We start from the raw sequence: 15507 nt of genomic DNA on the forward strand, positions 1-15507 counted from the left end.
TATAATTTTGACTTGATTGTGCAAGGCCCATAGACTATTGTGTTCTATTGCTACCAAAACAAAGATTCGAGTCAGGAAAAAAAAAAAAAAAAATATCCGTTTTGCAGCAATTAGCATTAGAATATAGCTAAGTTTCATCATTATTCACAAATCTGTTTAAAACAGTGGCGAAAAGAGCTTTTTTTGCAACATGGCCCTGGTTGATCTCTTATACTCTGCTGCCATCTGCTGGCCGTTTTTTGTAATAACTACCATTGCTTCAAGCCTTCTCTTCAGTTGAGAGGCTGCATCAAAGCCTTCTGTATGCTCTAGCATAAAAAATAAAATAATTTAAAAAAAACGTATAAATACGTCTTTGGGAGCCAATGAGTTAACATGATCTGTGTTTTTTTTCTCACACAAATAAATGTAATCAATTATTAAAAAGTAACAGTAGATTTTTATTTTTTCATTTTTACGTCAGTCAATCGCATATATTTGAAGTGGTAACTAATCGGCAGCCAAAGGAGAATTTTGCAAAGATGGACACTTTTGAGGATTGTTCTGTAGATCATGCAGACGAGCATGTCACGGGAAAAAATGACCCTCTTCGAGAAGTGCAAAAGGGTTTGATAGAAATCGGTGTTGATTTATTGAGTTAAGCGCTTCTTGAATATATCATAACGACTTCATAGAAAATCCGACTTGACTTCCTGCATCCTCTCTTGACCACCGCCTACTTGTGAACCCCGCCCACTCGCACTCCTTCCATTGCAGGTTGCAGCCAACCGGGAGTGCTCTCGCTGCTCGAATAAATTAAAAAAAAAAAAAAAAAAAAACGAGGCTGTGTGTGCGTTCAAGACGGCGAGGGAGGGGAGAAGGTGCCGCTGACGCTTTCCACACACGCACGCAGGCAGTCAGTCAGTCAGTCAGTCAGTCAGTCAGTGCGCGGTCAGGTCATCGTAACCGTTCGCACCTCAAGGCGTTTTTTTTTTTGGAGAGCTTCCTTGTAACTTCCTCTCTGAAATTTGGACCGAAAGCCTGCAAAAAAAACAAAAAAACAAGCAAAAAAAAGAGTTGCAGTCATGTGCGATGTGAACTCGATCTGGATTGTGTCAGCTCTGCTTTGCTCTTGGATCATCCGCGTCTCGTTTTGTGGGATTTGAATCCACGATGACTCCATCTCTCGACGCGTCATTTCAACTGGATTAAAATAATAATAATAATAATAAACAAAAAAGGAGGATCGAGGGGAGAAAAGATCAAATGAAATGGAAATTATGATGAACCAACAGCGCTAAATAAAAAAAAAAAAAAAAAAAAAAGTACTTTTTTCGAATGCTGCCTCGTCAAGTTCGTTGCAGGATTTTATGGACAACAATTTGGTCAAGTTGCGAGCTTCCCGATAAGGTAAACCGAAATTCATTCAAGTCAATAAATACATTGCAAATGTTTGGCATCAGATCTGATTTGCATGGTGGAGTGCATTATTAGGCTGCTGTTTGATATTCAAGAGAAACTAAAAAAAAAAAAAAAAAAAATCATTTGTGTCGTTTCATAAAACTAAACATGATCATTTATTTTGCTGGAACTATGCAACCCCCTGATGAATTTGGCGTTTTGCTCAAAAGCACTCAAAGAAGAGCTTTAGAGAAGAAAATCGATGCAGTGCAAACATCAACTTGTATATTTTGGTCCATGGTGGGTATTCGAATGTGTCATTCTTAATTAAGTCCCACCCCCCTTAACCTTTGTACAGCAAACTGAATGTATTATAACATACGACTGAGGTCGAAATTAATTGTTTAAATCGACAAGTAATCCATGATCACATTAATCGACAACTATTCTAATAATCGAGTAATCGTTTGGAGCCGGTGTTAACTTGAAGAGGGGAAGGGGCAATGCTTTTGTAATACACTTTAATGTGATTATTGATTATGATATAATATTCAATCGAATAATCAATTCTAAAAATATTCAATAGGGGCAGCATAGTCTCAAACGTGTCACTCTAATGTCTCAACAAAATGCAAAAGTTTTACAAAATGGAGTAAAATCAGACTTACAAAAACAAAGACAGTTAAAACAAAAAATTACAAACATTAAAAAAAAACACCATAAAAAACTAAAACAATGTCAAATCTCATGCTGCGTCAAAAGCCATTGAATTAAAAACTGTAAAAAAAAAAATGCTCGTTTTTATCTGCGCCATGCTCCCATGTGCCTGCAAAAATACTTAAACCCAGTCTAACCTGCCCCTGCGCAGATATCGCAACTCCATTCAATTTTAGCACTTTCGAGGTATCGGCACTCACTGAATGTCTTTAATTTCATGCAAGCTTAAGGAAAAATTGTGTATGTTGATCTTGGGGAAATTTTATGTATCAAAAGTATACGAGTGGTATCGGTACTTGGTATCAGTACGGGTGACTGGTATTAGTCTGAAAACAAGTGGTATCGAAAATCCTTTTCTAATTAGTACTCATTTCTTAGTGGGGATGTAACGATATCCAAACATCACGATACGATATTACGATAATTATCACGATATTGCGGGGAGCTTGGCGATACAAAAAAAGGTCACAATATTGTGAAAAAAGGAGCTCATGCTAAAAAAAAAAACCAAACACTCAATATTGTGCTTTTGTACAATACAGCAATTAAAATATTATTAAAAATATATAAATATAATATATATATATATATTGAGGCACTTTCGTAGCATGGATTTTAAACAAAGAAGGGCCAAAACATGCCTTGTGAAAATTAAACTGCACAAACAAAACTAACCACCAGTGGGTGCTAGAACTGCACAAATTTGACTTTTTGAACATATATCCTGCTTTTAATATCGTAACGTGATGACGACGATTAACTTGTGGCAATTTTAATATTGCGATATCACGATATTGCCGTTATCGTTACATCCCGATTCCTTAGATCAGCAATAGTAAAACAGGAAGTCTCAAATTTGCAATATCCATACATGCACAATACAGTTAATTGAAGATATTATAACAGGTCTAAATATTGTAGTAGAGTCAATAATAGTAAAACCAAAAAAAAAGCAGCCCAATTATGTTTTCATGTTTTTTTTTACGTGTCTGTGTTATCTCCCACCGGTGCTCCGGCGCTGCTCGATTTCCTCCAGGACTCATCGGCCGCGCAAGGAGAATGAGGAGTCACCGGCGACGGTGGAAGCAGCATGAGCGGCCCCTGCACCTCCTTTAGACCGACGGCCCTCATGTTTCCATGGAAGTGGATAACACTAAGCCTGCTCGTGAGCCGCGTGGCGGCGGGGGCCCGGGCTGCCGCCGCTCCTGCCGCCGCCGCCGCCGCCGAAGCTGCTGCTGCTGCTGCTGAACCCGCCTTGGCTGGCTCCGCCGGGCCCCTGGGCTGGCTGCTGACAGCCAAGGGCCCTTTCCACCACTCGCAGGAGTTTATTGATTTCAGCGAGCGGTACCAGCAAGGATTCACCACCAAGTATAAAATTTACAGGTGGGACTTCACGATACGGAAATGGGAATATGTTTCTTCGTCGTGATAAAATACTTTTTATGATTTGCATATACAGTTATCCCTCATTTACCGCTGGGGTTAGGTTCCAAAAAAAAAAAAAAAAAAAAAAATATCCATAATAAATGAAATCTGCAAAGTAGTTAGCTTTATGTCTTACATTTATTATAAATGTTTTAAGTAGGGATGTCAATACTCACCGATACCGATACCATTAACTCATTTACTCCCAAAAACGTATAAATACGTTCTATTTTAAATATTACCATGCTCACAAAGATGTAATTATACGTTTTGGCTTTGATGCAACCTCTGAACTGAAGAGAATGCTTGAAGCAATGGTAGATATTAGAAAAACGGCCAGAAGATGGCAGCAGAGTATAAGAAACCAAAAAGCTCTTTTCCTCACTATTTTAAACAGATTTGTGAATAATGATGAAACTTAGCCATATTCTTAATGCTAATTGATGCAAAATGGAAACAGCTAGAAATACACTTTTTTTTTTCCTGATGAAAGAAGAGACTTTCATCTTTCTTTTGGTAGGTTCCATGTTTTTAAAACAAAAGGACACAATATGCCATGAGCCTTGCAAAAACAGTCAAAATCCAGTAAAACCGTGAAAATGTCCTGGGAGTGAATGAGTTAAAAAAAAAAAAAAAAAAATCTACTGTTACTTTTTAATAATTAATTACATTTATTTGTGTGGGGGGAAAAAAACACAGATCATGTTAAAGATTAAAGTCTCTTCTTTCATCAGGAAAAAAAAAAGTATGTTTCTATCTTGTTTCCGTTTTGCAGCAATTGGCATTAGAAGAGAGCTAAGTTTAATCAGTTTTCACAAATATATTTCAAATTGTAAGTAATTTAGCTTTTTTTCTAGATGGCCCTGGTTGATCTCCTTTGCTCTGCTGCCACCTGCTGGCCGTTTGTGTAATAACTACCATTTCTGCAACCGTTCTTTGCAGTTGAGAGGCTGCATCAAAGCCTTCTGTATGCTCTAGCATTAAAAAAAAACATAAAAAAACATATAAATACGTCTTTGGGAGCAAATGAGTTAACATGATCTGTGTTTTTTTTTCCCACACAAATAAATGTAATTAATTATTAAAAAGTAACAGTAGATTTTTTTTTTTTTTTTATGTTAGTCAATTGCGCATATTTGAAGTGGTAACTAATCGGCAGCCAAAGGAGAAAAAAAAACAAAAAAAACGTATAAATACGTCTTTGGGACACTTAGACATAAAAAAACGTATTTACACGTTTTTGGGAGCAAATGAGTGAAATGAAATGTAGTTTTCTTTTTTGCTAACAAATGAAAGCTACGCATGTGTTTTATCGTGTGTAAATCCCTTTTAGGTGTGCCCACCCGTCTCCTTCATTTCACAATCATGCGGTATAAGGCTGCATATCAGTCAAAAGTGAAGATAGCGCCGACGCGTTTGAGCGAAGCAGATATCTGACTGGGCCAGCTGATGTGTGACAAGACTCGCGAACGTCTTCGTGCGTGCGTGTTATGAAGCGCGGCGGGTGAGCGCATATGGAAGCCACGGGCTATTGTTGGAAAGCTCCTTCCTGATATTTCCGTCAGGATGGCGGAGACGTCCAAATCAGCGCTCGAAATCAGCGTTTCCAAAACACCCCCCCCCCCCCCCCTCCTGAAATGAATACGCACTACGATGCGCATGATTGACTCGGCGCGGTGCGAGTCGCCGCGTTCGTTTGAAAGTCAAATTGTGTTCCGTCTGAAAACGGTCACATGGTAACAAGACTCACTTTCTTCATCTGGAGGGAGCAGAATGCGGGTGTTGCTTGTTCTCCAAGTTGAATTCTGTGCAGAATACAAATATCGCTCAAGGATTCAGACTTGCACGCATAGTTGAGCCCAAATATGTGTTATGTGTTTTTATAAGTATTTCTAAAATTGAAGGAAGCTCATCAGAGGATGTACAAGTAGTGACTGTAAAAGTGGAATTCTTTCTGTAAATAGTGTCAAAGCATCCATCCGTATGCGTTAATTGAGGAGCTGACGGGACTCGCTTTGATTGATGACCGGCGTTTAGTCGGTGACAGAGGTGACAATATAGAGAACTAGACTAAAGTGCAATTTCTGGAGAAATTGCGCGGGAATGCTGAAGGCTGAATGCTAACGGCTGAAGGCCTATGAAGGAAATTGAAGGATAAATTGTTCAAATCCATCCATCCATCCATTTTCTTGACCGCTTATTCCTCACAAGGGTCACGGGGGGTGCTGGCGCCTATCTCAGCTGGCTCTGGGCAGTAGGCGGGGGACACCCTGGACTGGTCGCCAGCCAATCGCAGTAATTATGTGACTGCTGCGGAGCAAAGCAAAGCAAAGCAGGCACATAATTACCATCCTAGAAAACGGCCCCGCCGTTTGTTATAGCGGAATTTTGTCAGAAAAAAATGCGGTCCAAACCGTTGAACGTACCGGCACAAATGAGGTATCAAAAGATGTGGCTTGATCGGACTCCTTTTTTTTTTTTTTTTTCGGAATTCCAAGTTACCATGGCAACGCAATTCCCAAAAAAAAAACAGCCAAAAAGTCCCATAGGAATGAATGGAGAAGGGGGGAAAAGAGCCGCAAATGAAGCACCTTTTTCCAAGCCTCGCTGTGCGCACATACATCAACCAAGCGAGATGATTTTTAGCTCATTTTGTTGCAATTTTTCCCATTTAGCATGCTAATGCTAGCTTAGCAAGCCAATGCTAAATTAGCATACTAACACTACATTAGCATATTAATGCTAATGCTAACTTGGCATGTTCATGCTAATGCTAGGTTAGCATGCTAATGCTAAGCTATCATGCTAATGCTAATGTTACGCTATCTTAGCATGCTTAGTGTGGACAAACTCCTCCTGGGTGCCTTTCCTTACAGGGTTCTTCTGTGCCCCGCCATGTTGTGGTTTGTGTGTGCTTGCTGTGTTTTGAGTGTTTCTGTGGGTACGATTTGTGGTGCAGGGGTGGCTTTTTCTTTTTATTGTATTATGGATGTTCAGCACTTTTGAGTTGGATTTGAATGCATGAAAGCTATGTATGAATGTATGAAAGCCCTATATAAATAAAGTTTGATTGGATGGATGGATTGATTGATTGATTGATTGATTGATTCATTCATTCATTCATTCATTCATTCATTCATTCATTCATTCATTTATTCATTCATTCATTGACTGACTAGTAGTAGTAGTAATAGTAGTAGAAGTAGTAATATTATTATATAAGTTGTGTATTTAGTGCATTTGGAAATATGTTTTTATTAGGGATGCACGATAATGCTATTTTCAACCGATACGATAAACCAATACTTTAGAAAGTGCCATATAGAGTATAAATAAAATAACCGTCTTTCTCAAAACAACGTGCATTTAAACTTATTACAGCGCGCAATTCTCAAATCGGTTCAACATGTGGCCGAATCGATGTTTAAACATCAATTCTTGATGTAAATATTAAACAAAACGTTTTACTTCGGGTTTTGGTTCACACGTGAAGCATAGAAGAATGTTATATTAATGGAACGTTAAGCCTTAATATTTCATTTCACTGCTGTTCAAACATGAAACAGACTGCAACCTTGTTGTTATATTGCGCACCAGATTATAAGCCTGAAGTTCCAGATAAATAAGTACATTTTCATACAAATCATGCACAAGTTTACCGGTTAGTATTTTCTAAATCTGAGTTTAAAAAATAAAAATAAAAAAAAAATCGCAATAATCAACTTAAAGATTCCTATCGGGATTAATCGGTAGCGAATCGAATCGTGACCTATGAATCGTGATACGGATCGAATCGGCAGGTACTAGGCAATTCACACCCCTAATTTAAATGTTAATTTAAACCATACTGCCCAAAACCTGCTCGTACACTATGTCTTCATCTTTGGGTTATTTTGACTGACATATTTGTAGACATCTTGGTTTTTAAATTGTGCAAAAAAAAAAAATTGCATGTATGTCAAAATGGAATGCTATCAATGCATGGCCGATGACAGAGCAGAGAAAAATGGAGCTCATTCGCCTCAAACAAAGCCAGGTCAATCGGATGAGGTTCCAAAGTAAACATGGCGAAGCGGCAATTCGCTGTTGTGCTGCACACAAAGAAGTGACGTCGGCACCCAAGTATAAATTCTCTTCGAAAGTTTCGTAAATCAACAACCTCGTTAACCCCCACCATATCTCGCACTATTTTTGTTCCATGTAAGTCCTTAATCCAGTTTTCTCGACTCCCCTGTCAAATGATGTCAATCTAATTTCCTTTTTTGGCTGAGACGTTTCCTCGACGGAGATCCGTTGGGCCGATGCCGTCACGGTGGCGTGGAAGTCGGGGATGAGATGAAAAGGATGAGGGAGTTGGCTGCAACTTGCAGAGGGAAAAAAAAACAAAAAAAAAAACACTTTATCCCCCCCTGCTGGTGGGTCACTTTCACCCGCTCGGAACAATTTGCAAAAAAACTTGTGGAATGCATTTCCGCTTCAGTCCGTTCGGAATAGGGGTGTGAATTGCCTAGTACCTGACAATTCGATTCGTATCACGATTCATAGGTCACGATTCGATTCGATACCGATTAATCCCGATACGAATTTATAAGTCCATTGTTGCGATTTTTTTTTTTTTTATTTAAAAAATCCTAATGAGTAAATTTGTACAGTGTAAGATTTGTATGAAAATGTATCATTTATTTATCCGAAACTTCAATCTTATAAAGGTTGTAATCTGTTTCATGTTTGAACAGCATTAAAATAAAATATTAAGGCAATAATGTTCCATTAACACATTCACTGCCATTGACGGAAGAAGACGTCAAATGATGCTTTTTTTTTTTTTTGCTGGGCTGGCAGTGGATGTGTTAATATAACATTCTTCCATGCTTAAAGGTGTGAACCCTAAGACGTTTTGGTGAATATTTTCCCATCAAAAATGGATATTTAAAAATCGATTCGGACGCCTATTGAATCGATTCGAGAATTGTGCGATGTAGTATCGCGATATATTGCCGAATCGTTTTTTTTTTTAACACCCCTAGTTCGGAAATAACGTCGATCATCGATCCATGCAACGTAAGATACGACGTCCATCCTCATCCGAAGGGAAAATAATTACGATGAAAAATGTAGCGATTTTAAACACGCAAGAGAGTCATATCAAATAAATAATATATTCGGTACGATGTAATGCGCTGCTGTTAACTCTTTTTACTGCCGCACATTATCAAAAGAAAAACTTTGATATGACAGAAGCTTTCATCATTGACAAAAAGAGATACAATGCTTCCATCTGCTGGCCGTAGTTGAGTGTTTTAGATTCCACAACCCATTGACCAGGCGGCACTGCACTTCGACGTTGCACTGAGAATAAAAATCAAAAAGAATTGTCGACGTTATTTAACGTTTATGGCAGTATACGTCGTGACTTTACTGATCGTCATTCAACGTTTTTTGACGGTCAAAGCCTCCGTAAAAAGCGAGTGGCGAACAGCAGGTATTGAAAGCGCTCGCAGGAAGCAATTTCACCTCAACGCATGCAAGAAAATGTCAGGCAATTAACGTCAGTCCTTCACCGACGATTCTTCCTTCGCGCGCTGACAGAATGAGTTTGACATGATTTTTATTTAATTTTTTTTGTGGCGTCAGAGGTGGGAATTGGCGCAAAGATGAGCAAAATGCACGTTTGCCGTGCGAGGTTCTGGCTCCCGTCGCGTGCTTTCCTGAGAATCGGCGTATTTGTCAAAATGTCAGCGCCTCCTTTATTCTCGTCATGGACCATAACTTTGATATCACGCCTCATCTGACATGTTTTAGCCTCTCATTTCTCTTCTTTCTTCGCCGTGCTTTAAAGCGACGCTCCCTTGTAATTATTCCACAAGTATTAGAGATGCACAGGAGCACTTTTTTCCAGAGTACTTACCTTTGAGTTCTTGCTAAGATCGACTTAAAAAAAAAAAAAAAAAAAAAAACTTGATATTGCAATTACATCTTGCAATTGTGATGGAAATGTGTCTTATTGTACGCTATTTGCTCAGCTAAACTCCGTTGTGGAATTTGAACCCAAATGCAGACGGGACACGGGAGTTGGGAAACCGAGTTTTATGTACAAAAATACAAAGTAACAACAGAGAGCAGGTTGGACTCCAGAGAAACAGAGAAAGCTTGACTGAGAAACTTCGATTAAAGAGCTGGGCTGGGAGTTTAGAAATCAGAAATAAAGTCTCAAAAACTCACGCCCATTGACAAATCTTAACCAAGTACATAATTTTTTTTTTTTTTTTTTTTTTTTTGTGCAAACTTCCCCCAAACGTAATTTTTTGTACTGTTACTCATTTTCTCAAACTTTACCCCAAAGCAATTTTGCGATCCACTTGGCACTTCTAGACCCTCGGGGTACTGTTCTAAGTACTGTATGTTTGGTACATTAGCTCGAAAAGTGGGGCTGGGTTTAAAAATAAAAAAAATAAAAAATAAAAATTAATATCGAATATTTTCCTTTTCGATCCTATTGATTCATAAAACCATGAATTAATTATTTTAATATCTGTTTTTTTTCTTTTTTTCAAAAGAAAATAGAATTTTAAAGACCACTTTTTTGTATTTTACTGTTTTCTTGAATTTTACTGACATTGAAATTGCAAATTTACTTGAAATGTATTGAATAATTAATTTTCTTGAATTTCTACGAAATACCCGACTTATTGCACTTTAAGACAATTCAGAATCTTTGAAATTTATTTCATCCTTTCTGATGTCAATGTTTGTGCAACACTTAAGTGATTATAACACGTTACTTTCATCAATCAGCGGTTTGGAAAATGGATGGATTGTTTTAACCAGTTACTGCCTCTGCAAAATTTAATTTGGAATTTAATGTTTGTGGAGTTTTTGATCATGTCCTTGACATTGAAGAAGAATTGATGTTCCATAATTAATCAATGTTGGATTTCATAAAATCAGAAAAAAATCGAATCGAATCAAACAACGAAATCGAGTTGATTTTTTTTTTTTCGTTTTTTTTCTTTTCTTTTTTTTCTTTTTTTTCCAAGAGAAAAAAAAAGAGAAAAAAAAAAGAAAAAAGAAAAAAAGAAATCAAATCGATTGAAGAAATGAGAATTGATACCCAGCCCTATCGATTAGGCTCCGCCTCATCCGCAAATTCTTGCGACGATAAGCAGTATAGAAAATAATACTTACGTTATTTGCAAGCTTTGGAAAACAGTTTTTTTTTTTTTTTTTTTTTTGTTTTTTTTTTATTCCGAACATGTCTCAGAGAAGCTAAGTGGGCCCGCAAAATGAGATACAAGAGACGGTACTTATTTTGACCGCTCTATATAAATGCCCGTATGGCTTGACCAACGGGTCAGTCAACCTTTCATCTGCCAGTCATAGTCTGAAAAAAAAAAAAAAAAAGAAAATCCTTCCCCTGACTCCCAGCAGCAATGGCAATGACGAGGACGTCCGTCAGCATCCAGCTTACGACTTGTGACAAGTGTGTGATGGAGGAGTGATCCGAGCCAGAGGTTCATCAAAAAGTAACCCCGCCCCCTCCCCTCCCGTCGCTATAAAATCTGTGTGTTCACTCTTTTATTGAAAAGATGAACATTTTCAAGCAACTGAGCAATAACTGGTGCGAATATTCGTCAACGGTTGTTTTTACATATTTATATATTCATATATTCTTGACCGTAAATTAAACAGCCTCGACACTCATTTTCAGATTTATTCATGCACAGCTCTGCAATGTTACCGTTATTGCAATTTATATTTGATATTCAGCTTTAAATCGATACGGGCGTACCCATCGAGAGAGCAACCGTATCATAAAAACGCGACGGTTACGGTCGTCGATTGCCCCTCCTCCCGGCTTGTGTTGTTGATTTTTTGCCAGCTTCGTGGATGTTTGCACGTGATGTATAAACACAAAGCACCACGCTCCATTATGCATCATCATCATCATCCAACTGGGGCTCGCGTTTCATCGTTTGCGCGCGAGCACGCGTCACGTCGCTTGTCAAGAGGCGCGGTGACAAATTGCAATACAAAAGGGATCAGCGGGTCGGCTTGTCAGCGCCCGCAAATCACGGCTCGGGTTGTTTTCTGTCGTCGGAGGTGCAGTGGCATTCATGGGAAGCGACAAATCGATACCGCAATTTCCTCGTTTGATACAAAAACTCTCATCCTGCAGTTTGGGCGCGATCGTCGCGCTATGCGGGACTTTAACTGTAATGTGACTAAATTGGCTCGTTACATCTGAAAATAGATCAAAACAAGGTCAAGACGGCTTTTATCTCTCTATTGTATCGTCTTTTTTTTGGTTTGTTTATTTATTTTTGACTGTCCTGAAAACGTGAATGCCACAAATAAATCTAACGCCGCTCGTGCTTTTCGGTTTGTCCAGTCAAATAAAACCGGTATATTGCGGAATAATCTCACAAATCAAACCTTTAGTAACTACAAAAAGAGAATTGATGAACGGAAAAAAACGTTTAATAACGATTAGTAAAATCAAGATGTATGCTGCCATGAACGTGAAATGATGTCATCTACTAGGGGTGTTAAAAAAAAAATTGATTCGGCAATATATCGCGATACTACAGCACGCAATTCTTGAATCGATTCAATAGGCAGCCGAATCGATTTTTTTAACATCCATTTTTGATGAAATTATATTCAACAAAATGTCTAACTTTCACACCTTAAGCATGGAAGAATGGTATATTAATGGAACATTAACTCATTTGCTCCCAATAACGTGTAAATACGTTTTTTTTTATGTTCTAAGTGGCCCAAAGACGTATTTATACGTTTTTTTGTTTTATGCTAGAGCATAAAGAAGGCTTTGATGCAGCCTCTCAACTGCAAAGAACGGTTGCAGAAATGGTAGTTATTACACAAACGGCCAGCAGGTGGCAGCAGAGCAAAGGAGATCAAATAGGGCCATGTAGAAAAAAAGCTCAATTACTTCCAATTTTAAATAGATTTGTGAAAACTGATGAGACTTAGCTCTCTTCTAATGCTAATTGCTGCAAAACGGAAACAGATAGAAACATACTTTTTTTTCCTGATGAAAGAAGAGACTTTAATCTTTCTTTTGATAGGTTCCATGCCTTTATAGCAATTGAACACAATATTCTGTGGGCCTTGCAAAATCAGTCAAAATCCAGTAAAACAGCCGGGAGCGAACGCGACTGCTTCTGTGAAAATGGCGGCGAGTGAATGAGTTAAGCCTTAATATTTTATTTCAATGGTGTTCTAACATGAAAAAGGTTACAACCTGTTTGTTAAATACAGTGGCTCAAAGTTATAACACTGAAGTTTGAGATTAATAAATAATAAATTTCATACAAATCTTACAGTGTACATGTACAAAGTTTACTGAATGCTATTTTCTAAATTGAGTAAAAAATAAAAAAAAATAAAAATCGGAACAATCGACTTGTAAATTCATAGCGGGATTAATCGGTATCGAATCGAATCGTGATACGGATCGAATCGTCAGGTACTAGGCAATTCACACCCCTAACATCTACGGGTTTTGTTTTTGTTTTTTTTTTTCTTAAATGGACGGAGCAACATCTTAAGTGCAGCGCTGCCTGGTCAATGGGTTGTGGAATCAAAAACAGCGCCTAACTGTGGCCAGCAGATGGCAGCATTGTGTCTCTTTTCAATGGGCTGCTGGTGCATGGAATTACAATGAAATGTGACGGAATCTGATGGAATTGGCGAAATGGCACTGTGGACTTTTTTTGTTTTGGTTTTTTTCATAACGTGTGGCAGTAAAAGAGTTAATACTATATTATATTTGCCTTCTTTCCTTCTGACATTTAAATAGTCCGATGATTAGACGTATTGGGAATACGATGCGTATAGGTCACCAAACATGAGCACGTTTGAGAAGAAGTTGAGAATTGAATCGCTCGTGTTAACCTCGGATTTTCACGTTTTCCCTTTGGGATCGTCCCTCGGGGAAAACGGGCAATCTCGGTGAGCGTCTTGTTTCTAAGCGGTCAAGAGGTGCGCTCAATCAGCGAGTTGAGCGCGATTCAAGTCGGAACAACGGGATCGTATACGGCGAGACGTGCCGGTTGTTTTCGTGTTGCACTTTTACCGTACCTGATCTTTAAGAGTGGTAAACGTTTATATACGGTAATGGCTTGCCTTTTGTTCTCAAATGGTCGTAAAATCCGATTGTAGCTGAGAAGAAGAGATTCACGAATTTCAACATACTTTTATTCAACAACATTTAACATGCAAGCCGAGTGTGAAGCGGTTGGCGCCTCCAAATCCGAGCCCGAGGTCCTCAGTCGGAAATGGGAGGCGTGTCCTCTCCGGGTCGGGGATGAGATCCTGCCCCAAGTGGAGGAGTTCAAGTATCTTGGGGTCTTGTTCACGAGCGAGGGCAGGATGGAGCGGGAGATCGACAGGCGGATCGGTGCAGCGTTCCGCAGTGATGCGGACTCCGTATCGGTCGGTCGCGGTGAAGAAAGAGCCGAGCCGAAAGGCGAAGCTCTCGATTTACCGGCTCGATCTACGTTTCAGACCCTCATCCGAGGGTCACGAGCTGTGGGTCGGGACCGAAAGAACGAGATCCCGGATACAAACGGCCGAAATGAGTTTCCTTCGCAGGGTGTCCCGGCTCTCCCTTAGAGTTGAGGTGGCTCGGGCATCCGGTTCGGATGCTTCCTGGACGCCTCCCCTGGGGAGCTGTTCCGGGTATGTCCCGCCGGCGGGAGGCGACCCAGGACACGCTGGAGAGACGTCTGTCTCTCGGCTGGCCTGACAACGCCTTGGGATCCCGCCAGAGGAGCTGGTTGAAGTGGCTGGGGAGAGAGAGGTCTGCTGCCAACCGCGACCCGACCTCAAATAAGCGGTAGTAAACGGATGAATGGATGGATTTTATTCAACAATCCGAGGTAGTTTCAACCCGTTATGACTCGTCACCACACCAAAAATCCAAACGGAACAACGGATCCATTTTGTGTTCTTCTCTTAGCCGAGCTCATCAAAGGTGGGCAGAAGGTGCTGGGTTGCTGTTACGGCGCCTGCGGGTTATCCAACTTGGCAGAACCTGATAGAAATTTTTCTCTTGACGCAATATTTGGGTCCAAACATGACTAAATTAAAAGAAAAACGAAAAAAAAAAAACATCTTTATACGATCTCTTGTGAGGCCTGTCCTGGAACTTTTCTGACACACCACATATGTTACCAAACTAAAAGGATGAATTTGTTGGCAATTTATGTCTTTTTTTTTTTTTTTTTTCCCAGTTAGTATCAAGCTGTCTGCGGTCAGATTAGAGTGTCTGGCCGACTCCAGCGCTCTCCTATCTTGTACGGGGCTTAAAAGTGTTGCTGATAAATTTGTTCTGACTCTCTGATGACTGCAAGGGATGGGATGCAAATAAAAAGCTTATGGGCTTTTTATTAGCCGGGGGGGGGGGGTCATAATTTCACACTATTCAAGTCCTGACTTTTTGATCCTGGGGGTCTTTTCCCGCAAACGGATAACGACATTGAGGCTGATCCAAACAATCATTTGTATGTAGGTCACCGCCGATGTCGTCGTTCATGGGGCAACGTACATCATAGAGACGCGTGATGGACAATCGTTGGAGGTGCGTTTTGGGTTGCGGCTTGTTTGAGATCAAAGGCTGGAAATGAAAACAGATTTTAAACAGAAATTTTAGACCACCTGTCATGGAAAAAAAGAGAGCGCCATGACGTGCTATTAATGCGGATGCTTTCAACCTTGGCTGAGTTCTTAACTCATTTACTCGCAATAACGTATAAATACGTTTTTTAATGTTCTAAGTGTACCAAAGACATATTTATACGTTTTTTTTGTTTTTTTTTTATGCTAGAGCATACAGAAGGCTTTGATGCAGCCTCTCAACTGCAAAGAACGGTTCCAGAAACGGTAGTTATTACACAAACGGCCAGCAGGTGGTAGCAGAGCAAAGGAGATCAACCAGGGCCATGTAGAAAAAATTACTTA

The 15507-nt window shown here is 39.5% G+C and overlaps 1 protein-coding gene across 2 annotated transcripts in view; it reads left to right on the plus strand.

Annotated features, from left to right (window-relative positions):
* The first annotated feature begins 854 nt into the window (after positions 1 to 854).
* Positions 855 to 15507, plus strand: part of LOC144027505 (BMP/retinoic acid-inducible neural-specific protein 3-like) — a 41576-nt gene continuing 26923 nt past the window's right edge. For both annotated transcript variants that reach the window (XM_077535089.1, XM_077535090.1), the window contains exons 1-2: positions 855 to 1389; positions 3134 to 3480. In XM_077535089.1, coding sequence (XP_077391215.1) covers positions 3188 to 3480 — 293 coding nt within the window. In that variant the 5' untranslated portion in view covers positions 855 to 1389; positions 3134 to 3187. The remainder of the gene's footprint in view (positions 1390 to 3133; positions 3481 to 15507) is intronic.

Source organism: Festucalex cinctus, chromosome 10 (assembly GCF_051991245.1).
Source record: "Festucalex cinctus isolate MCC-2025b chromosome 10, RoL_Fcin_1.0, whole genome shotgun sequence".
NCBI lineage: Eukaryota > Metazoa > Chordata > Actinopteri > Syngnathiformes > Syngnathidae > Festucalex > Festucalex cinctus.